The sequence below is a fragment of the Hakea prostrata genome, chromosome 8 (genome assembly GCF_041222555.1).
Source record: "Hakea prostrata isolate BN-2017 chromosome 8, UWA_Hpros_2, whole genome shotgun sequence".
Taxonomy (NCBI): Eukaryota; Viridiplantae; Streptophyta; class Magnoliopsida; order Proteales; family Proteaceae; genus Hakea; species Hakea prostrata.
In genome coordinates this window covers 38,423,928-38,448,855 of record NC_142607.1, presented here as the reverse complement: position 1 = coordinate 38,448,855, position 24,928 = coordinate 38,423,928, and the positions used below count along the sequence as shown (strand labels likewise).

Here is a 24,928-nt window from a genome sequence, read left to right as displayed (position 1 = left end):
TTTTGGGCTCAGTTTCGTGTCTTGTCCAGCAAGAGAGATCTGCGATGAGAGATAGCTTGGAGAAGAGAGAGCTGCGAGGAGAGGGCTGAAACCAAACTTCCCTTCTGCGAGAGACAGAGTTATGCAACATCAATTTCTTACAGTAAGTTTTCTTCATCGTCGACTCCATTTTTCTCCCTTCAAGATCGACTATTATTTTCTTCATCTTCGATACCTTCTTCTTTCTCCCTGTTTATTTGACGGTTTGAGGAACTCGTCTCTTTAGCAGCCGTTGCATTTTTATCTTCCGATTACCATTATTATATATGTATTTGACTGTCGTTTCAGTCACTTGACTGCTGTTTTGATTTGATCGAAATGACTTAGATCGTGGGTTTATTTTAACACATCGTACTTACATGATCATCGTTTCATGTTGTAGTACTCTTTTTTTGGGTAGGAATTGGTTCATCTTGTTTTACGGTATTTGCTTTCCTGACTATCAATGTGAGATGCAGACCAGTCAAGGGAACTAATTTTTTCCAAAGCATTGTATTTTTTATGGTTCGAGACACTGGAACCTGCTAAATATGGTTTAACTATTTGAACACTGGTCGATATTGGTTGAAACAAATGACTATCTCAACTCCATCCATATCTCTTCTCTTTTTCCTGCAAAACTGAGTTGTCTCGGTGTTTCTGACTTTTCACCTCATATTCTGTGATGCTATGTTTTTAAATTTAAATTTATGGAGTTGCATATAAATGAGGAGATAGAAGATTTCCTTATAATTGATATTGTAAGACTAGAACCAAAACTGACCTAATCCCAAGAAGGATCGTAGCAAAACCTCCAATGAATAAGGAATCATATGAAGGATCCAAGTTAACTATGGAACTTATATGAGTGAACAGTTCGCTGTTGAAGAAGCAGTTACAGGCCACAAATTTGCAACCTGGTCTAGTGACTCTGGCTGTGGCTTTTGAAACTATGGTTTCAGGACTGACTTATTCGCTACAGAATTCAACTTTACCCTATTTTCTTATACAATATTATAACTCTTGTATCTCCTTTAATCAAATGTTAGTAGATGTAAACTTGTAGTTTAGGTTGATTTGAAGAACAACTCCAAGTCTGTATTGTGATTTTGATATTGAACACAGTCAATGGAAATTGGTAGAACAACATCCTTTTATGTTAGTGTTTCCTTCATTTGCTAATGACATTGTCATCTAAATCTTAAATAGCGGGAACCCAAGCAAGAAGTGATGATTTTAATGAGGATCTGGTGACCTGTAGCTCCAAGGAATCTCTAAATTTATGATTTGAATGGTCATAATAAGCTGATCTTATACAGAATTTCTTTTTTGTATGGACTCAACCATTGAGCAGAGTGCGTTGGTTCGCTCTTTGATTGTCTATAATCAACTCAACCATCGAGAGAACGATGCTTCAGGTCTCCAGTTCCAGATGCCAGCCAATGTGTATCTATGTTTCTGATTGTTGAATGTCACGTGATTCGGTCGAAGTACTTGACCTCTCTCTCTCTTTTCTTTTCCTTTCTTTGATGAAGTGCAAGTGAGATTCTGCACATTTTCTTTTATAATATTTAGTATATTGCAATTAAGACCTATTACACTTTTTTTCTGTGGTGATTTGATAATTTCCTTTTATAAAATCTAATTTAATAGAAGTATGGGGTTATCAATTTGAACTTCTTTGTAACTTGCTGTTAGGATTTCATGCATTGCTGTTTCTGTGTTACTAATACTGATGACTATGCATCTAGTAGGCTTTTGATATTCTGATCAACCCATTTGGTTTAACTAACACATTTTCCAACTTCCATGATAGAGATGGAAAGCATATCAAGTGAGGACCAGCGGCTGATGTTTCGAAAACTGTTGTAGCATACGGAATGAGAGGGTTGGGCAAGAGATACCTTTACTTAAATCAAATGTCATGCAGAAGCATGTTGTGTGTGTGTATATTTTTTCTTTTCTTTGGAAGTTAAAATTTTGAAATTTATTGATGGCTAAATGGCATATTCAACATCCCCCTTTTCCCCCTTATTAAAGTTTAAATATAGATGTAGATGCTAAGATGCATGTTGTATGGATATAGCTTGTGGACTTCAAATCTTGAAGTATTAAAGACGGTATATATAATTCTTTGGAAGTTAAATTTAGGATTTTATTGATGGCTAAATGATATATTCAACATCCCCCCTTTTTTCCCCTTATTAAAGATTACAATATAGATGGAGATGCTAAGATGCATGATATGGTGCTAGAGCCTGCATGGTGGATTAATTTTATTTAAGAATGTTGAAAGATGCATGATGTGATGCAACACCTTTTAGTTAACTACAAAAAAGGGCCTGGTTGTAGCGTTTCTTTGGTGCACACACTGAGAACAACTCCGATTTGGGTACACATTCTTCTGCGGCGAGCTTGACAGGTACGCCTCTAAGGCAGAGTCGGATGGCAGGTCTGAACCTTCTCCGCATTTTTGATGCTACCATCGCCACAACCGCTCGAGTTTTGTGTCCGCCCTTGAAGCGAGTTGTATGTCCCCCTATGAGGATGTTGAATGTCCGCCCTATGAGGCGTGTTGTATGTCCGCCCTTGAGGCTTGTTGTATTTCTTTGCTACTGTAGTGGTTACAGTCTTTGTTCTAAGGGTTCTTTGGGCTTGACCCAACCCTTAGCCTGGATGACCCTGTCTATTTGCGTGTACAACAATTTGGTCACTTTCCACTCATTGGTTCAGTTCGAACCTTGTGTGTTCATGCAATTTTGTCTGTACTTTCTTTAGTATCTGAATGAAGTCCTGTTTACCAAAAAAAAAAAAAAAAGCCTACTAGTGGCCCTTTTTTTCTTTTTCTGCCACTAATTAGGCAAAAAACCACCCCTATACACTTGACCGTTAAACTTAGACATAATTAGTGGTATTAGTTGAAAACTGCCACCAGTTAGGTGGTGGTGTTTCTATTTTTTATTTTTTATTATAAATCCACATATTTGCTTTTGTTATGGTATATGATTATACTTTTCATTCGCATAACACAAATACATGGATACAAAAATTCCAAGAAGGATAAAATATTCTAAGAACAATAATTTAAGAAAGACAAATGCAAAAATTATATTTATCAAGTTATTACTAATATGATGAAACCTAAATTCCAAGAATGTCTATTTAAAACTTGGTATCTCTAACTAACTTGAACTTACTTACAACTCTTAATATTAACTCAGCCAAAGTTGTAGTACAAACATTTACAAGATTACAATTATATCTCACCTAGGACACCAACTACTGCCATAATACCCCCGGTCTTCAAAAGTGCCAAGTATGAATGGTCCCCAGATGTAATGTCAACAATAAAGTCCAAAGACTCTTCTCAAAACCTATAAGGACCTATTTGGTTACATGAATCCAGAGATTTCAAATCTTTTGATTCATGAATGCGAGATTTATACCTATTTGGTTGTGAAAATACATTAGCAACTGTTTTGGTCGATGGTAGATTTTGGTTTTCATTTCTACTTGGTTTTTCTTCTACTTCCATTGATATCCTCTTCTCACGGTGGGGTTTTGGAGCAAAATAACGAGATTTTTGTTGGAGCACATTTTCTTGGAGCAAATCACAGATAAAATCTATGCTTCTTCATCTTCTTCTTCTTTGTGCGTTTTGTAACCTTGCTATCTTTCTTCATCTTCTTGCTGATTAAATGAGAATAGACAATATACACTGCCATTACTTTATTTTTGTTCATTTATTTTGGATTTTATTTTTCATGAGTAGAGCACTTTCTCCTTCTGTCTTTTTGTGGGGGTTGGGAGACGATTAAGGTCTTGGTCCTAAGAAATTCGGGTAGAGTGCAAGGGCTTAAGCTCTTATTTCTAGCATGTATCAATAAAGAAAACAAGGTTTTTTGGTTGATGAAAAGAAGATATTAAGGGATGGTTTGATGCAAGAATTTGCAATAATTGTGTGAATGACTGGTTTTTAAAAACTTTGAGGTTTCGGTTTTGACCATAATTTAGCCGAAACTCTGCATGTTTTGTTTGGTCATATTTTGACAAAAGAATTTAGGGAAACCCTCATTAAGTATTTACATATATGCAATAGGAATGAAGAAAAATCTTTTAATATTACACAATGTCAATGTTTGCTAGTCTCACTGTATTTGTACAAATGTGACTAATGGTCAAGTAAAAGTGTACAACCTAAGTAACACCCTACTCAACTATTCCTCAATTTCTACATCAATACTATTTAGAGCTCCGTAAGGCTTGAAATGTTTAGGAAAAATGGGTTTGCTTCTAATTTTAACCCAAATCTTGCTCAGATTCAACAAATCAGTGCTGTAAATAATGTGTTGTAGTAGTCTTGACCCATTTTCCCACCAAGAAATGAATGTGGTTTTGGAAAAATATGAAGTATGGATTTGTTATTGGAGTTTTCCACCTCTAATTGGTTAAACTACGTGAAACACACAAGATAGGTCAAATTTATCGTGTTTCAACTTTGGTGATGCTTTATATGTTTGTATTTAAACTTATTCAAGACCATAACTTTTAAGTAGAAACCCTGCATTCTGACAGAGGCCACCCAGTTTTGCTTCAACCATTGTTGAAACTGAAATAATTTGTAAACTATCGATGGTTTTTAACTGAATTTAGCTCTGAAAGGGGAGGCCTTAGGTGAGGCATTTTAAATTTTTGGAGACATGCGACTGACCCTGCATAAGCCTTTAGGCATGATGCGTATCCCAATTCTTTGAATGTCCCATGAAAAGCATTTGAAAATTACAATAAAAAATGTCCTGAGTAAGAAAGAAGTTAAAATATAGGGAAATGCCCATCTCTAGTCCTTTACTTATTTATTTATTGTGATTGATTTTGTCAAATGGACTCTCTTCTTTTAAGAAAATGTTCTCTTTCATTTTTTCAAGTCTTCCTGGTTGATTCCAAACAATTCCCGGTCTGTTTTGTCGTATTCATTTATGTTATATTTTTCTTGTTATAAGTTTAATTTTTGTTCTATTTAGGTAACAAAGCTTGATACTTTATGTAATCATGAGCACTAATTTATTGGCAATGTAAGTTTCATTTTCTCTCTTGCTTCTTCTTCTTGCTGACTTATGATCATAGAACAAAATTCGGTCGAAACTTGCAAAATTTCCACCGAAATTTTCCATTTTGGAAACCTCGAAACGAAAAACTTGAGAACTGAAAAAAAATCCGAAGTTTCGATCGAAACAATCAAAATTTCGTCCAAACTTATCGAAACCTGGTTCAACTCAGCTGGACCAGCTAGTTCATGAGGAAAAAATTTCCCCAAATTTTGTGGGAAACATGGGAAATTTCGTGAAAACCTGAGACTTTTTCCTGCAAGTTTTGTAGTTTTCCCAAATTTTCAATTTTTTTGTTTCTTTCGTGTCTCCCCAAATGCCACAACAGATACCCCCTCCACTAGGACTTTCCTATCCAAATTTCATATTCCCTCAGATTGGTTATCTTAGGCATGTTGATGACCAGACTTATAAAGTTACAGTTGTCGATTACCTTGACAGCCATAGGCATAAAATATTATGGGATGTCTATGTTCGTTGGTTGGAGGAGAGGATGTTACAGGCATGTCACTACTCAGCTCATAGGGTGGATCCACTCTTGGCACTAAGTTGTACTTTCCTTTTATTGTCAATTACTTTGTATTTGATGTTATGAAGTTAGAAATTATATATTGAATGTTATGTAGTTAAGTTTATAGTGTACTTCTTTGACAACTCTACATTGATGTTATGTACATTGAATGACAATCTACATTGATTTTTGTAGCAAAATACAGGCAATGTGTTCTTTATACTCTAATTAGCTTAAATGCAGAGTCCTACCCTAGAATACTCCCTAAAACCAATCAAAACTTTATATTGAAACTTGCACGAAAAATTCCTAAGTTTCCTCGAAATTTCCCAGTTTCCCATCTAGGTTTTCCATTTTCACCTGGTCAAAACTTGAGTTTCCCTCGAATTTTTTTCTATGTGTATGATTGTTGAAGCTATTGACATCTCTCAATAGTTCTCAACCCCATCTGTGATCTTGGTTGAGCTAGATTCCAACTGAGTTTTCTGGATTATATTTAAAAGTACATAACAGTAAGAGGTGCTATGTACCCTCAAGTCTATCGACCTAACTATTGCTTTTAGGAGTTATGAGTCTAAAGCTATTGACATCTCTCAATAGTTGTCAACCCCATCCTATTTTTGTACAATTACAAGATGTCTATTGGTAGTGTCAACGATCATTTAGGATTGTATTTGAAGTTTAGCGAGACAATTTGCAAATGTGGAAGGCGGGCCCTAGTAAGGATTGCGGGGGCGTCATTCCAACATTAGAATCGGCTATATCAATGCTATGAAGCCTCTCCTGGGGGATGTGGCTTCTTTAAGTGGTGTGAACCACTAGAAGAAGCAAGCACATCCAATCCTGCTTATGTTATACATACAAGACTGGAAGAAGATGTAAAGAAGGAAGAGTTGAAAGCTTTGAAGAAAAGATTGAAAAAAGTAGAGAATAAGCTAGAATTTCAACAAAATGCTATGGTTGTCATTGTGGTTGTACTTCTTCTAATCTTAGTAGTGATGCCATGGTCTCGTTAGGAAGTTGTAATATGTAATTTGATTTAGGATAGAAGATATGCTTAATATTGTACTAAATCCATGGCATATAGACTATGTAATCAATTAGGGTTGCAATGAAACATTTTCCTTTGTTATCTTGTCTTATTTGTAATAACTGTTTAACCTTATCACTTTTATTATATGATTACAAGTTTACAACTTTGTGGTATTATGATATAAATACTACATAATTCTAATTGATTGAAATTAATTGTAGAACACTACTAAAATGGATTACGAGAACAATGATGAACAACTTAGGAGACAGAGGGAGGAGTTAAGGAGATAGAGGCGGACAAAAGCCGTGATATTTGTGATTATTGGTGTTGCCCTAGCAATGGAAAAAAAATTAAAAGATTGTTGTTCCCAACTAGAGCTCCATATTGGGGCACGACTCTTCACGGCCAACTAGAGACGCACATAATTATTGGGTATCTGATCATATTTGTCAAGAGTAAATTAGGCCGAATAGAAAGGCATTCTTCGAGTAGTGTAAATTGGTGAGGGATAAGGGTCTCATGTTTGAGAGTACTTGGGTTGAACCATTCGAATTGTGACCTTGGTCATCAATTTAGTCATTCTGGTGAGACTGTGAGTCAAAACTTTAATTTTGCTTTGAATGCAATAATAAAATTGTATCCAATACTATTAAAGCCTCCATGCATGAGGGAGTAGCAAGCTAAATATTATCTTTTCTTCAAGAATTGCATTGGTGCCATAAGATGGATATCTTGTGTCTGCAATGGTAGGGGTGGACGAACAAAAAAGGTTTCGGGATAGGAAGGGAGACATGACTCAAAATATCTTGGCTGAGTGTGATCATGATTACAAGTTCACTTATATGCTAGCTGGTTGTGAAGGTTCAACCTTGGACTCAAAGAGTTTGGATGATGCCATGCTTATATGCTAGCTGGTTGTGAAGGTTCAACCTTGGACTCAAGAGTTTGGATGATGCCATACATAGGAATGGAGAAAGTTGACTAAAGGTACTTGAAGGGAAATTCTTTTTTGTTGATGCTGGTTTCCCTAATAGAAGGGGCTTCTTAAGACCGTATCGATGTACTCAATACCATTTGAAAGAGTGGAGGAACTGTCATAATCACCCAAAAATCCGAAATAACTGTTTTAACTTGAGGCATTCTTCTGTGAGAAATTTCATTGAACGTACTTTCAGTTTGTTGAAGAGGTGTTTTAAGATTTTGAAAGTCCAAGTAGAATACCCTTTCAAAACACAAATGAAGATTGCTATAGCTTGTGTTCTTCTGCATAATTTTATTCTTACTCAAAACACTTATGAAGACGAACTTCAATGGGTTGGAAATGGCGAATCTAATGATGATGAAGATTCAAGCTCAAGTGAGGATCCAGAGAGCGATGAAGAATCTGATGAAGACTCTCTTATTGGCAATCATCAAGTTCATGATGATGTTGCTTTCAATGCAGAACATTTTCGTGATGACCTTGTGCAAACAATGTGGGATGCCTTGGATGGAGGAGTTAATTTGAACGAACTTTCTTAAATGATATATCTTATTGAAGAATGTGAAAGCCAAATCATGCATGGCATAGTTCCCTTATCGACGTTTCTTTTGATGCTCTTCAGCTGCTGTTGTTTAATGTTTCTTCAAACTCTACATGAAATGGGTAGATGTATATTTGTTAATGCACCTGCTGTTGTTTTTTTGTGTAATGCATCTGCTGTTCTGCACCTGCTGTTCTTTAGTTGTTTTTGTTGCGTAATGCACCTGCTGTTCTTTAGTTGTTTTTGTTGTGTAATGCACTTGCTGTTCTTTTGCAATGTGATGGACAATTGGGTAACTGAAACTAGTCTTGGAATTGACTCACTGAGAAAAAAATTGAGGAGAGAAGATATGGGTGAAGAAACACTGATGAGTTTCTTCATTGCCCTCAATTTTTTGTTTTATGTTTTTGTAACTGTTTCCCTAAGGTCTTCCTGTTTCTTCTATTCATACATGCCTTGTTTATTTATTTTTCTGAATCAAACTGCCCTGTTGGATGTTGATCTTTCATTTCACTGAATGCTGACATTTTTTTGGCTGTACACGATACTCATAAAATGATCATTTTGTTTTATTATGCTTCTTCTCTTGGTTCAAATATGTTGAATTGCATTTTGTTAGGATAAGAATAAAAAAGTCGATTTTATAGTCAATTGTAAGTGTGGCCACGAGCATGTATTTGTTGCAGCTTGTCCTCAGCTTGGTAATCTCCCTGACATACTGAACATCTGCATAAGGTCAAAGGGTGATTTTAAGTGAGAAATGCACTGGTAAGAGCCAGATTGATTAACCCAGTCTCAGATCTGGTTTAGACTAAGAATATAGAGGCAAGTGGAGAAAAGGCATGGGGGGGGGGGGGGGGGGGGGGGGGTGTGAAATAGGGAATACATTTGGTGAGGGGGAATATAGGGAGAGCAGGCAAGGAATTGAGAGTAATAAGAATTTTGTAAAGGGCTGTTGCAAGGAAGACTCGCAGAGTCAGAGTAGAGTGCGCCAGGGTAGGTTGTAGGTGAAGGTTTTGTTGGTGTTTGAATGAAATTCTTAGGTGATTATCTTGCTGAACTCAATATTTTCATAGCATTTGCAATTCTCTTATCTCTTCAAAAGCAGAATTCTGGTTGTGCATCAGATGTGTTGACTGCCCAAAATTGGTTTCTTGTTGGTTGCCAGAGTCTTTTTCATCCCTTCTAGTTCAGGAATGCCTTTATACTTTGTTTCTCTTTAGGCCTCATGCATTGCACATTCTTTTCACTTCAGCTGTCCTCTTCTTTCTTCTTCTTGAACCCATCTGATGTATTTCTGCTTGATAGGTAGATCTCTGAAATATGGTAAATAACATGATAAAATGATCATTTTATTTTGTTATGAAAATAAAAACTTCATCTCAGTAATATGTACATACTATTTGTGTACTTGATCATAAAATGATCATTTTCTTTTATTATGCTTCTTTTGGTTCAATAATGTACAATTGCATTTTGTTATTAGACGGTAGTGTCAAATGCTCAAGAGTCACAAGCCAGAAAAAATGATAATGCCATGTGGTCAAGACCCCAGTCCAACTATTTTTTAGAGACCTTGGTGACCCATCACAGGTGCGGCAAAGGTGGGGATAACGGCCTTAGGTCAGTCCACTTTACTGAAATTGCAGACAGGATAAACAATGCTCTACACACTACATATGAGCTACACCAAATAAAAAACCACTACCGGTTGTGGAGGTTGAGAATGAAAGCTCTAATGGACCTAATCAAGTGTAGTGTCCTGGGATGGAATGATCGAAATTCATGCTTCGATGGACCAGAACACCTATGGGCTGGATTTCAGGTATGAACATTTTATTATTTAATCAATAACTTTTTCTTCATTTGCATTCAAATGGTTTTGAAAATACATTTATAGCAACCAACATGTCAGTATTACATTTGTGCAGAAGCACAAGAGAAGTATCGGAAGGACCACCCAGTCCTTCAAGTCCATAGAGAGGTGTTGGTTTACTGGTCATGATGCAGCACACCAGCTGATGTACACACGGAGGATATAAACTTGGTGGATATGACATTAGGGGCTGATGATGATGCAACTTCTCAACCAACCCCTTTTGATCAAAGGTCTATAAGTCATACTAGGGCAGCATCAAATGCTCTCTTAGGGTCTTCAAGTAGGAAGGACAAGACTCATGCTGACAAGGTAGCAAGTCCTTTGAAGCAGCTTGCTAATGTGTTTGACAAGTTTGTTGATATAGAATATCGCCTAGACATCTCGAAAAGGTTCACACTAGCACTTGAGGCGCTTCCTGCCCTTGATATCCTTCGGAGAATGGTTGCAAAAAGGTATTTACTGAACAACAAGGCCGATGCACAGGAGTTCTTGGATTACAACTATGAAGAGAAGCTCATAATGCTTGAGGACCATGTTCTTGGTGGCAATGGATCTAGTTTACCCCGAACCCCTGTTTAGTTGAACAATGTAGTTCTAGCCTTTGTTATTTTCTACTTGACAATCTGTCTTTCGATGTTTATATTTTTCTTTTGATGTCTCTTGATTAGGCTGGGTAGGTAATGTTATATGGTTATATATCACCTTCTTGATAGTAATTTCATTAGAGATGGGAAGAGGCTGGCATTCATGAACTAAACCAGAATTTGTTGTATGCATTTATGATCCTTTACCCCCATTTTGTTTTGTAGGTCTATTTATGGATCTGTTCATAGTCTGCTAAGTCATATAGTTACAATACAATGTATTACTTGAAGATCATTGGTTTTCCTGTGGATAACATGATACAAATGAACCATACAAGTTTGTTTTGTATCATGATTTTCATGATTCAATGCTCTATTTATTGATTCTTTGGCATCTATACGACACCCCATTTCTACTTTTTATATTACCTAGAGATATGAATAAGTGATCTTTGAGCTGTCCCAGTTTAAAACAACTACAGATTTAAAAAAAAAAAGAGTACTACAGATCACTGTTTTTGTTGGTTGGACCCTTTGGCTTGTATCTTATGCAGGAAACAGAGCTAAACTTACACAAAAGGTTGGCTCAGCTAGCAAAATCAAACGCTTTACATAGGTCAAGAGTTAAAAAATTTCCTCGAGGAAGGGTGAAACCGCATATATTAAAATAATTATCTACTTCTTCCTCCCAAAAAAAAAAAAAAGAAATTTCTTAGAGGAATTTTTAGAGCCGGGAGATACCCTTAAAATTAATCACCCCCTGAATTACCAACACCTTACATAGGATGAAGTCAATAGTTAAAATCTCCTTGGGGCAAGGGCGAAACTCATATGTAAATATTATCCCACCCCCCATTTAGGAAATATTTTAGGAAATTTTCAGCACAACCCCCTGAATTATCCAATTTATCATTCAGAGCCTCATAATAGATTTTATTGCCAGTACAATAATTGCAGAAGAGATACATGTAGGAAGGGCTTGAGTGTTCTACCCACAACCCACAGCCCCAACAAATACACTAGAAAGACTGTTACAGCATAAGAACATCGTTCTCTTTTACCAACTAGCTACAAGCTCCACCACCAAATCCCAACTTCCCTCCAGCCAGATTATAAACCACTTCGTATGTTTGTTGTTGCCTATTTCCAAGGATCTGCACATCTGTGGGATTACTGTTTCCAGCAAAGGCCAAGCAATATGTAGTTGAGCTTACTTGAAATAGAATCCCAGACGGATCAACATTCAAATCTGTACCACCACTAAAATGCAATACTATGGTTGGTATTGATACAGTGGTGTATTTACTCAAGTCATAGCATGTATCCGATAATGAATTCCCCGGTGCTGATGGGTACTTCATCATCGCTTGACGAAATGCCGACCTCAATGTTGAATAGGCTGCTGGTGCTAACTGAGTGATAGTAGTTCCAGAGTCTATAATGGTTTTCGCGGTTGTAAAAACTGAAGCTGCGATAGCCAAACTCTTTCCTTCGACACTTATACCAGTCATACTTAGAAAATAAAATGATGGGTTATTTGGATCTGTTAGCAGTGAAGTGTATTTAGAAATAGAAGATGCACCCACTTGACTACCAAATGCAAGAAACCCAATTGTGCTAGTTGATGATGGAAGACAATAAGAGAAAAGCTTTCCATACTTCTGTGAAGTCTGTGATACCAGCGAGATTTTATCACGGCCAAGGCCCAGTAATCCATCTGCAAGACCAAAAACGCCATTGTTGTTCTGACCACACCCAAATTGGAATTTGGGAAAGACATCGGTGGATAGTGATAGTGTATCAGTTACTAAATAGCCTTGAGTGTAGGATTTGTCCCCATATTGGATCAAATACCTGCATGTGTCCCTGCAGGATTGTGTGTTACCTGTGGCTGATTGCAGTTGGGAACAGACAGCCGACTTACATGAGATGTTGGAATATGTGACAGATGTAGAAGGGTTGAAGAAGGGACTTCGTTGTGGATAGCATTGGACATCACATGGTCGGCATTGGATCCAAGTTAGATCACTACCAGTATCAAATATCACAGTGTAGTTCTGTTTTGGAGTTCCAATTCCAATTGTGACAACAAAGTTTCCATTCCCTAGAGATACCCCAGAGGTGGCAGGAAGTTTTGCTGCAAAATCTGATATTGGGTCTTTGTTTGAGATTTTGGAATGAATGGTTTTGACTCGGGTTTGGTCATGAGTGAGGATCTGCAGAATATTGGGTACTTTTGCAATCCCTTCCTTCAATGGTGAGCAAGGTCCAAACTTGTAAGCAACCTGTAGTTGCCCGCTTGAGGTTTGGGAACCTGAAAACATAGGAAGCATCTGTATTTTAATGTGATCGTCATAATTCTTTAAGATGGAAGAGGGGGAGTCTATATAAGGGTTTCCCCTCTTCTTTAACTTCTTCTTTTTCATCTTTTTTTTTTTCTATTTTTTTAAAATAAATTTAGGGTTCATGTAAGCTAGTTTACCCATGAACTGACAAGTCTAATCACCTCCCTATTAAAGGAATAAATAACTCTGCACCACACATTAGATGTGTGGCTCACATCTGAGTACAAATAAAATAATTTAGAGGTGGGACCCCTAGTAAATCTTATATGAGCCACACTCTTGAATTTAGTATGAGGTCAAGTCTTATATCCCAACTTGCATCTCCCTCTTCAACCATGATGACATAGATACCTATGTGATGAGACTCTAGTACTATCACAACTTCCCATGTTACAGGCATGACAAGAATCTTCTCATCATTTCTCATATAACCATTGATAAGAATCTTGTCTCTTCACAAATTCCTATCCTTTAATGTTTTAGGTTAAAATTATTCCTTGTTGATCTCAACCATGTTACGGTATGCTGATCATGATAAAAGAATTCTTTAAAATAAAAACTAATTTTTTTGCATATTTGTTTGTAAAAACAAGATAGTTCTCTTCACAATAAATGAGTAGCTGAAGATTTCGGAAAAATAAATGCATAAATCATTAATTTTGGATACCTTTCACTTTATATGAAAAAATAAAAAGTATATTGAATTATTGAGAATAAGAATTTAGAATAATTGGGTTTGGGAGCATAACACAAGTTTAGCTCTTCCTTGTGGTTCCATGCTGCTCTCTATTTCAATTTTCTCATGAGTGAAGAAGGAAAAAAAATCTCTTTCAAGCTGCCACAAAAAAGAATAAAAAAAAATAATTTCCCTGCTAGCATCAACCAAACGAAGTCCACCGTTTTTAGTGACATACCCCAACTACCCTATCGGGAGAACTTACTCTTGAATTGTTTGATTACTAATTAGATTCCTCAGTAGTGGGCTACCGTTGAATCTTCCATTATCCATTATAGTTTCCTCTGAAACGAACACAAAATGAAAGAACATCAACCAAAAGACTCTCTCCTACATGAAAGAGAAGAGCTTTGGAAAAGTTCCAAACCATTCAAATTTTAAGCAGGAGGAAAGTGCCATTAAATGATGAGATAAATATAATCAACTTGCAGAGATGAAACCAAGGTGGAAGACTGTTTAATACTTCCAGAAAACTTCCTAGAACCAGATGCATGAGAGATTGAAACCTTGATTGTCTTTTAATTAAGAATAGCAAAACCCAGAACCTGAAGATACTGAATTGGATTCATACATGCAGAACACAAAGATAAAGATAAGAGAAACCTTCACCTTGGGCTGAACTAGAACAAACGTTTTCTGCCGTGAAGGAGCTGAGTGAAACAACATGACTCCGGAATCGAAGATTCGCCGTGGATACTTCAAATTTATTGGCCTCAACCTTCTTTGAACAACTAAAGAGAAACAAATGAAGAACAGTAGAAAGAAGAAGGAAAACGAAGGGGGTGTAGTTAATGGCCATAGCTAAGAATATTACTGGGTTCTAAAACCTATGGCTGCTGGAAACCAAACACACTAGGGACTATATATAGAGGGAAAGATAGGAAATTTCGAAGCAACAACCCTTTCAAGTAACAGCAATCCTTTTACTATACGAACAAGTCTTGGTCCATTTGTCTTCAAGTGATCATCTTATTATTGTGGAAAACAAGTGTTTGTCCCCACACGAAATACTGAAATTAACCCACTGTTTGGATGTGTAACGCCTAGTTTAAATATGGCTAACGAACAGGGTGAACCACTTGGTACAAATGGTTTAGGTAGTGGTTACTCAGAGAAACAATAATGAACCGCGGGTTCTTTCCAAAAAGTGACCTTCGAAGGGGCCTGCTTTACGATAAGTAGGTAACACCACATTACAGAATGGATGTCCCAAAACACCTTTTAAAATGTTACTTCTCAGGGAAGAACAGATGTGTCAGAGACATTTAATGTGCTAACTCCATTGTCTTGAGAACTTAACCATTGAGAAGCTAAGGGTGTGAAGGGTTCTTCACTTTTTTACGAACAAGTTCGAGTTCCGAAGAGACCTCCTGCAGCTGATGATTTGTGGGCATAGAAACATATCACAGTTCCATGGCATCTGCATTGAAGAAACTCATGGGTTATGTGTTGTGACCAAGATGATGGAAGGGGGATCAGTTCAGGAGATCATACAGAAGAATAGGAAACTTCAGACTATTGATATACTAAGGATTGCAATTGATGGTGCAGAAGGGATGAAGTTCATGAATGACTATAATGTTGCATACAGAGATCTCAATTCCCAGAGAATCCTATTGGATAGACAAGTTCATGCTTGTGTTGGTGACATGGGCACTGTCACTGCTTGCAAGGACAATGGATAGGTAACAGAGTATGAAAATGATGGATACCGCTAGCTAGCTCCTGAGGTTGGTTCCTATTCCTTTCTTCATTTTAACCTATTGTAACTTTGCTTTATTTAGCATCTGCATTAGATTAGGACAGTTAGTATGCCTGACGAGCAAAGCTTGACTTAGAATGCTTCATGAGCTCTGAACCTTTTGGTGTACTGGTCAAAAATATGTTCTACCAACGTGGAGCTCTAACTAGCTCACTGTTGATGCTTAATCGATCTTTGGCTGGATGAGAATCCTATGTTTGATGATTCTTTAATTGCTACATGATGCTTGATTTGATTGAAAACACAAAAACATAATTACTGCAGCTGTATATGGCACAGTATTAATAAGATCCAGTGAATCCTCATTGTTACTTTCGTGTCATGGAACTGTTTGAAGCAAGGTCAAGCTGTGTATATGGCTTAGTATTGATTAGATCCAATAAATCAGATCCATCTTTGCAGTACACCTTTTAATTTTTTCTGTTTTGCTTTATCTTAGCATGCCTTGACATTTCCATTAAACTAGTCATCTCAGTCGCTTTAGTGCCACATTCATTCAAATGGGATTAATTAGTGGATCCCACAAAAACCGTGTATACCTTTTGAAATTTTAGCTCCAAGCTTGATAATGGAAGAGAATGTCTTCTAAAGATACTACCTCGGGATGGTCACTGTTGTAGGTTGTCTAATATCTTCAATTTTTCTAGCCCAAAATATGGTCTTGTTTTACTTTTTTGTGCCTTTAGGCTTTAGTGTTCCTGATGCTGCTCAGTAATGGTCCACTAATGGAAACAGCAGGGAAGGTGGTTTTGTTTGGTGACAAGGGTCAATTCATTGACAAGGGCTGTGTGGGTTTTTATTGCTTTTGAATGCAGATCATAGCGTCAATTCATTGACAAGGGCTGTGTGGTTTTTTTTTAACAAACAAGTTTTTTTTCTTGATACTGGACAGATGAACAAAGGCAATGGTCTAGATACAGTACCTTGATACTGGACAGATGAACAAAGGCAATGGTCTAAATACAGTACTTTTTGCGATTACAAAGGGATTCAAGTGGGCGAAATCTACAAACTTAGAAATCCAACAGATTTGGTGCAACCAAGTTGAGGCGTTGTAAGGGTTAGCAAATCCTCATACAATGGCATGGCCAATGACATTGATACCAGCCTTTATGAACATTCTAACTTATGCTTGTGGAGCGTCTTTTTGTAACTTTAAATCCCCAACACTTTTACATTGTTTCCAGTCTCTAGCTTTGAATACTACAACAAATAGTGGCAGCACTAGTATCATAGAAGGATCTAACGCTACATTTACAAAAAATAGCAGTGATGTTATGCTTTATTAAGTAATATATTTTTCGCTTTATTATAAAAAAAAAAAATGCAGATCATAGCTGGGGACCCTGAGACACTACAAAAAAAAGGGTTTTCGTGGCGGTTTTTTCCGCCACTAAAAGTAGAAAAAACCGCCACCATTTTATTCGTGGCGGTTTTATAAACCGCCATAAATCCGTGGCGGAAACCACGCATGTAACTTTCAATTAGTGGCGTTTCTATATAACCGCCACTATTATTATGCATATGCTGTGGCGGTAATTACCGCCGCTAACTAAATATACAGGACGGTGATGGGAGGAATTAAGTTTGCTTTAGTGGCGGTAATGTATAAAACCGCCACTAAAAGTCACTATTTAGTGACGGTAAGCTAAGAAACCGCCACTAAAAGTCACTATTTAGTGACGGTAAGCTAAGAAACCGCCACTAAATGTCAATATTTAGTGACGGTCATTCCTCTAACAGCCACTATTATGTCATATTTAGTGACGGTAAGTTAGATAACTGCCACGAATTATGTCCTATTTAGTGGCGGTTTTCGAAAAACCGCCACTAATTGTGTTTACAATTAGTATGAAATCCCTTGTGATTTCCTGCCCATTAGTGGCGGTTTTTTGTTACCGCCACCAATTACGTTAATTTTTTTTAAAAAAAAAACCCCTATATTTGCTATTATATTACATTTATTCCTGAAAAACAGTACAAATCCATGAATAGAAAGAAAATTCAAAAAAGCTAACAGATTCAAAGAACACAATTTAAGAAAAATAAATACAATACATATTAATCAAGTCAACAAAAACTACATGTGGTACTATACTTGATGTTACATGTTAATCTAAACACCAATAAGAGAAGAAGGAAAAAAATGACACAGAAAAGAATAATCCAATCACATTTCGAAGCTGCATTAAATTCAGAATTCGTCATTAAAAGAGTGGCTGCTTAGCCTTGCAGAAGTTAAAAAGGAAGTTTGTTTATATCATTTCTTGTCCAACCACTCTTGTCTTCTCTCTCTCTGCAAGGATAAGCAGCCACTCTTTCTCTTCAGTACCAAAACTTAACTTCTGAAGTTCTTGGAGTTGAGCATTAAATTCATCAAACTTCTTCAAGGACACAGGTCTGCTTCATCAACTGCAGGAGCCCCACCCTGTTCACTGAGTTTCAAATTCCCAGCAATCTCTTCCCATATTTGTTGCAATGCAAACAGAATAACAATTTGTGATTTCTTCAGTTTCATACGCATTGCTACATGTCCAAAGAAAACCAATTCAGGATGCTAAATGTAAGGCAAATCCAGTTGAAAGAAAATTTGCAAGGTACAAAAGTTTAAGAGGATTGCCTGCAACTGCTGCAGCAGAGACCCACAAGTTGTCACTCCACGAAGTGGACTCTGGGCATCAGTGACTGCCATTAGGAATTCTAAAGAAGGTACAACCTCACCTGCAATATACACAGAATTGAGAAGATAATCTCAAGGTAGCTCTCCTTTTATTTCTTTTTTGTTCCCATGAAAGTCAAGTTATATGATATAGACAAAATTCACAATTGAAAAAAAGAATTACAGAGGTTGGGAGAGAATACTAACTAAACATATATCACACTTCCTTTTTTGTTCCCATGAAAGTCAAGTTATATGATATAAACAAATTTCACAATTGAGAAAAAGAATTACAGAGGTTGGGAGAGGATACTAACTAAACATATATCACACTTCCCTCTTTGGTTGAGAGTATTCTTTCTTTCCTTCATAGCCCTGGTGTTCCAACTGGTTAATGGATATTGAAGTCTTCTGGGCTCTTTGGGGGGGGTGGTTTCTAAGTGTTCCTGATTGCATGGCAGCAACTACAACATCAAGCGAAGGAAGCTCTCACAGATCACAAACTCTGCTCATGCTCTTTCTTGGGCTGCTCCTCATCATTCTTCTCCTAGCTCATCCTTCACACCAGTCCAGGATATTAAACATGTCCATGGCAGCTTCTTCTTTACCAACAGAGAGGCTTCTCTCAGATTCATCCACCAACACCAACACCACTTCATATCACATACAATGGTGGTCAAAAGCTTACTCGTAGTGAGGGGTTCTCCATCAAAGAATCATCTGTACATTTTCATTTACTAGAATTTTGACTTGTTTTTTCAGTTGTGAGAAGCTTTATTATCTAAGTCGGTTTTTTACTGTTTAGTCTAGTTTTTAAGGCTTCGGTTGGAATCTTGAATTTTTAAGGTTTGGCCTTCCTCAAGACATAATGGCATCACATTTTTCAAAGGGTATTGTTTTCAAAATTGGAGTGGAACCGTACTTAGCCTAATAAACTGTAATGTTGTATAGAATTTATTCATGATTCTGATAAGTGAACTGTTTTTTTTAATGCGTTAGCTAGTGTATCACTTTGTTCTTCATGGATGGAATCAGTAGCACTAGTAAGCTAATGCTAAGAAAGTAAAAGAAAATATTGGGGGCATAGGATCTGGATGCCCATTTAAAAGGACAGCTAATGCTAAGACTAAAGAAAATAAGGAACCAACTAAAATTGGAAACCACCAAAGTAAGCTAATGCTAAGAAAGCCAAACTGCCAAGTTATTCCTTCATAATTTACCCAAACAATTAAGAAACTTAAAATAACTTATAACAAATTCCAGTCCTTGTTGGACCAAAAACCCTTGGATGGTTTTGTTTGGTTTTGGGTTTGGGTTTCCAAAACCGATCATACCTGTCCAACCATTAAGTGCACCCACATCCATCAGCACCCCATATGGTAACCCATCGGTTATATTAAACAATCTTGGAAATAGATGCAGACACAGAAAGATGAGAAAACAGTACATTCATTTATTTATTTATTCATTCATTATTTCTTACTATACAAAGAATATACAATGATGTGTAAGGTTTTCTTCCCCTTTCTTCTGAATAAATTAACTAGAAAGTAATCAAAGTTTCCATGACCCAGTAAGCAATAGCTCATATTAAATTACAGAAAGAAGTTACATGAAATAATTGACAGAGAGAGAGAGAGAGAGAGAGAGGGAAAGATGGTCTTACTTGTCTCTTGAGATGGGATATATGAGGATGGGGCCCTCCAACATAATGTCTAAACATAATGTCTTCTGTACCCGACTTATGCCGACACCTACTATCTGCTGTCAATTTCATCTATTCTGCACACCACAGAGAATTGCAATATTAGATCTATTCGAACTACACGGAGGCTCTGAACTTTATAAATCTTTCGACATGATTCATGCAACCTTCAGATCGAACCTGAACTATGATAGCATTGGGCTTGTGCTTAGCATCAAAAGTATCTACTGTAGATATTGTAAATGCAGAATTCGTCATTCGATCAAATATCATACCTTGTTTGAGAAAGGCCACTGCATTCCTGAACTCTTCATGGAAGCTAAAGATGAAACAGGAACACAAAGGAAACTAAATCAGTTGGGTAAGTGATCAAAACAAATCATACATGAAATAGCAAAAATAGCAAAAATAATAGAAACCCATTTCAAATCTTGATCAGACTTACCAAGAAGCTAAATCAAATCTGAAGATAAGAGCAAATACGAGGTACAGGGTGGTCAAACAGGTGATCAGATCCTTGGGAACACCATTATACACGAGGATCAAAATGGACATAAAGACATAATAATAATAAATAATAAAGCAGAAAAAAGAAGCAGCGAATCTCGAAGATAGATTTGTTTAACATAAACATCAAAACAAATAAGGAAAACCCACAAGAAGAAGAACACAAAAGGAAAAGAACGCAAGATTCTTCACGTGAATATTTTATCTCCAAAAAGATCCACAAGAACAATAATTCCATTAAAAATAAAAACCACATGAAAAGTAACTCATCCAATAATTGTTAATATGGAAGATAGAGAGTGTGGCAATGCCAACACCAAAAATTCTGACCTGTACATTACCCTTAATTTTCATGAAGCTGGCGAAATTTGTCCAATTCATTTTGTTTTTGTTCTATTCCATGTTTAGCTTTATGGACTAAGTACTGTGTTGACTGTTGAGGACCCAAAGAAAAATCCGACTTAGATCAAATACAACAAATTCAAATTTCAGTTTTCTTTGTATATATCTTTAGAATGTCAGATGACTAGTGTCGTGGATGGATGGAAGCAGTCTTGGTTGATCTAATAATCAGTTTTTATTTATCTCATCTCACATCAGAATACGATTATAGAAATTGAACCACCCAAACATACAACATGCAATATGTAGCTCAAATATGTAAGAAGTAAAGAGAAATTTTTAAATATGCTAAGAAGCTATCAACCTTTGGTTTTAGACTTGATATTCAAAACCCCTTCACAACACTGTCAAAATACTCAGAGAAGATTCATTTATTGGAAAGGTTCAATGAATCAAAAATATCTTAGTCAAAAGGCAATTATTTGACATCTTGTTGCTACGCAACAAAAATTACCACTGCAAGCAATTCTATGGTTTTAGATAAATGCATATGCACAAAATGGGGCAATCATGGCAAAAATAGTGATGTGGTGAAACAGATAACTTCTAATAGGTATTTCTAAAATAATATTAGACTTAAAAGTTAGATAAAATGAAAATAAAATCAAACACCATTCATACTAAGCATCACTCTACAAACAGAAACTACAAAGAGCAAGAGAATCAAATTACAGCCAAAGGTAATTCTGCTCACAGTACCTCTGAGAATAAAATAAATCCCCCGAGAAATTTGCAACTGATACCTGAGACATCAGCAGTTACACTTGTTTACCTTTTTGCATTTCAAGTGAGAACAATTTATTGAATTTGTCCTACAAAGGACAGCAGCTTCTATAAATCAACTAGATCTTCATATAGCATAAATGTCTGTGGGAGAAACATTGGCCTTTTTTGCAAGATGCCAATGGTAGGCTCACAATATGGAGTTGTAACACCTACCTTCTTTGAGAAGACCATCTTTAATCGAAGAGGCTTAGACCAATGAGTGAAACTGAATTTAATCAACTAATTCTCAACATTGAAACCTGCGGAGATGTTGGCAGAGTTGGTAGGAAGAGGAAGGGAGGCAACATTAAACCAGATGCCAACCTTGATATATACAGCCTAATGTGCAGGCTGATTAGAGTAAATTGAAAATGTTAAATGTTTCGAGTGGTTAATCAGAGTACAAATCTTCCAAGTCAATAGTCGTAAATTTAATTCATTGATTTGCAGAAGCTAGCTGCGGGATTGTTGATGGGTGTAAATTGTTGATGAGCCCCGGGCTCAAAAGGCCAGAGCAGCAAAGGCAGCTCCACAAAAGTCATTGCAAAACCAGTTCCTGATAAGGTAATAGAGATTAGCCCAGGTACTAAAAAGAAAAACAAACAGCGGAAGCCTCTGAACCAAAGAAAATAAAGAGAAGTAGAAGGGTCATCGAAGAAGAAAACCCAAACCATGACAGCAGTCCTTACGGCTAGGAGCAAGGTTAATCTCTTTTTAGAAACCTCCATTCTTTTCCTTTTTCTTTATAGGAAAAATGAAATCTACCATGAAGTCTCCATCTACATGATGGCATCCCTTAATAATATGGTTTCATAGAAAGACAACTAAATAGAAAGAATACAAATAGAAAGAAACTGAAGACAATTTACAAAAACTAAATTAGAGCACACACACTATTGCTATTGCCAAAGAAGACGATACATTCATCTGTACTGTACCAATGTTTCACCACCCAAATCTCCATCCAGGTATCACTTTAAAAATGGGAAGAGAAAAAAAAATTATAAAATCCTTGGTCACTTGTAAACTAACTAGGAATCCAAATATTTTGTAGACACAGATAGCTGAAAACAGAAACGTGAATGGGAGAAACTAACTGTATGGTTGGTGTGGGTGATCTGAGGATTGAAGTACAGAATTGGTATATTGAAGGCAACGAAACATAATTGGTATGAGGAGGCTAAGTTGCGCACTATACCTGAGGATGAGCTTCGTTGCAAGCGAAATGATGGGAGAGGCTGGCGATGCAAGAACCCGGGAATGATCCCTGCCTTCAACCTCACACACTAGATGAAGTAGTTGTTACTTCAGGTAACTAAATCAAGGCATAAGACCAATGCCAAGAGTTTTGTAACTTTTTAGAAGAGACTAATTTACTGAACCTTCATGATCAACAAGACCACCTCTTCAAGTATGACTAATACAAGACCTCATACTTGCAACAGGGCAGAATAATTACACAACGAAACAAAGAACTGGAAGAAACATTTAAGGGGGGAAAATCAGCAGGGGAAAAACACAGATGTGACAATACCCAAACCTATTATTATGAGTTAGACCATATAAACAAATCCTTCATGAAGTACCAAATATAAACAAATCCTTTCCACCACTGTACCAGATCGAAAAAAGAAAAAAGGGGTCTATCATGTAACTAGAAGAGGAAGAACAAGCAAAACGACAATGGTCTTCTTGTATGAACAGTACCACCACTGTACCAGATCGAAACACTAGTAGCTAGATATCAGTTGACGGAAACAAGGCTCGGTGTGAACCAGAAGAATGGATTACATGGCATGATAAATTTCCAGTAAAACCAGTGGTGAAGGACGACAACTAATGACTTAACCTAATCTCATCGCATCCTTGAAACTTTCTACCTATCAAAAACGATAACAAGGATGGCAAAAAAAACACTACCAAAAACAACATTTCGGAGCCATCAGTAAAATCGAAACTGAAAATAGCTTAAGGACTTGGAATCCAAATCTTGAGAATAGATGAAACAAGTGGTGAAAGCGATTCCAACTTACCCTAAATCGCAGAGAGCATAGAAAAGAGAGAAAAGCCGTGTTTCACCGTAAGCTTGCGATTCGCCGGTTTGTCCAGGGAAGAACCTCGGTAAGTATGGTCACCGTAAACTTGCGAGTGCCGAAGTTGATCCAAAATTTCGAGTGGATTTCTCGTCCTATCGATCTCTCTGAGTTCTGAAGCTGTCGTCTGAAACAAAAAACAAACTGAGTTGAGAAGCTGAAAATGAAAATCGAACGGAAAATGGTCAAAAATTGACGCGGGATTGGGCGGGAGAGGAAAAATCTAGGGTTATTTGCAGCGGTTCCTATAAAACCGCTGCAATATTTATCTTCAGTGGCGATAATATATAAACGCCGCTAAATATATTAATATTTAGTCGCGGTAGTATCCGGAAGGCCACTACTTATATGCTATTTAGCGGCGTTAATAGAACAAACGCCACTAATATTTTATTACTTACCGACGATTTTCTAAAACCGCCACCAAAACCCTAGATTTCCACTCAACCCCCTTCCGCCTGAGGGGAGCCCGTGTTTTTTCTTAATTAGTGGCAGTTTATTGAAAACCGCCAGTAGATATACATTATTAGTGGCAGTTTATGATAAACCGCCACTAATTAAACGTCACTAATTCTACTTTTTCTTGTAGTGAGAGCATGACAGAGACATGGATGAGTAATGTTTATACTTTTGGAATGGTGGTGTGGGAGATGGTGACAGGAGAGGCAGCATATGCAACATACTCGCCAGTACAAGCAGCTGTTGGGATTGCTGCTTGTGGGCTGAGAGCAGAGATTCCCAAGGATTGCTCACAAGTGCTGAGATCTTTGATGATAAAATGCTGGAACAATTGCCCCTCAAAGCGCCCACAATTCTCTGAAGTCTTGGCTATATTGATGCGCTCCAAACTGGAAACATGAATTTTGTATGTAAAATTTAGAGGAAAGGAAACTTTAATTACCATGAAGTTTGTATGTAAAATTTCTTTGTGATTCAAACTGGAAACATCAGTCTAGAGTAGAATTAACCCAGTATCCCAAAGTAAACTGTAAATGGATTTAAAATGCAATCATCTTAAAACCAAACAAAGTGGTTAACGGTTTGGTTTTGGTCTTACACATACCCATACCCATCCCCAACCCAGTTTATCCGGATTGAAACTGAGCCGAGTTGTGTGTTGGTTGGACCCTTTGGCTTGTATCTTATGCAGGAAACAGAGCTAAACTTACTCAAAAGGTTGGCTCAGCTAGCAAAATCCAGCGCTTTACATAGGTCAAGAGTTAAAAAAATTCCTCGGAGAAGGGTGAAACCGCATATATTAAAATAATTATCTACCCCTTCCTCCTAAAAAAAAAAAA

At 36.9% G+C, this 24,928-nt stretch overlaps 1 protein-coding gene and 1 long non-coding RNA gene across 8 annotated transcripts; both read right to left on the bottom strand.

Annotated features, from left to right (window-relative positions):
* Window positions 1–11,666: 11,666 nt before the first annotated feature.
* LOC149007784 (aspartyl protease family protein At5g10770-like) lies at window positions 11,667–14,551 on the bottom strand. Its single transcript, XM_089166224.1, has 2 exons — window positions 14,347–14,551; window positions 11,667–12,970 (listed from the first exon to the last, which is right to left on the bottom strand). The coding sequence occupies exons 1-2, from the start codon at window positions 14,534–14,536 to the stop codon at window positions 11,721–11,723; spliced, it is 1,440 nt and encodes a 479-aa protein (XP_089022350.1). The 5' UTR covers window positions 14,537–14,551; the 3' UTR covers window positions 11,667–11,720.
* Window positions 14,552–17,415: 2,864 nt separating this feature from the next.
* LOC149007783 (uncharacterized) lies at window positions 17,416–24,416 on the bottom strand. 7 transcript variants are annotated; one of them, XR_016175019.1, is made up of 6 exons: window positions 23,571–23,960; window positions 21,472–21,515; window positions 20,139–20,182; window positions 19,825–19,940; window positions 18,120–18,220; window positions 17,417–18,025 (listed from the first exon to the last, which is right to left on the bottom strand). It is a non-coding gene; the product is annotated as an uncharacterized LOC149007783 (long non-coding RNA). The 7 variants fall into 7 exon arrangements; XR_016175014.1 differs by adding an exon at window positions 24,259–24,416 and having other exon boundaries at window positions 17,416–18,025; window positions 20,139–23,757; XR_016175015.1 differs by having other exon boundaries at window positions 17,416–18,025; window positions 20,139–22,093; window positions 22,736–23,960.
* Window positions 24,417–24,928: the final 512 nt, after the last annotated feature.

Coding starts and splice junctions, on each gene's coding strand:
- LOC149007784 (XM_089166224.1), bottom strand. CDS start 14,536: ATGGCCATTAACTACACCCCCTTCGTTTTCCTTCTTCTTTCTACTGTT. Junction 12,971..14,346: donor TTGTTCTAGTTCAGCCCAAG/GTGAAGGTTTCT, acceptor CTATGTTTTCAG/GTTCCCAAACCTCAAGCGGG.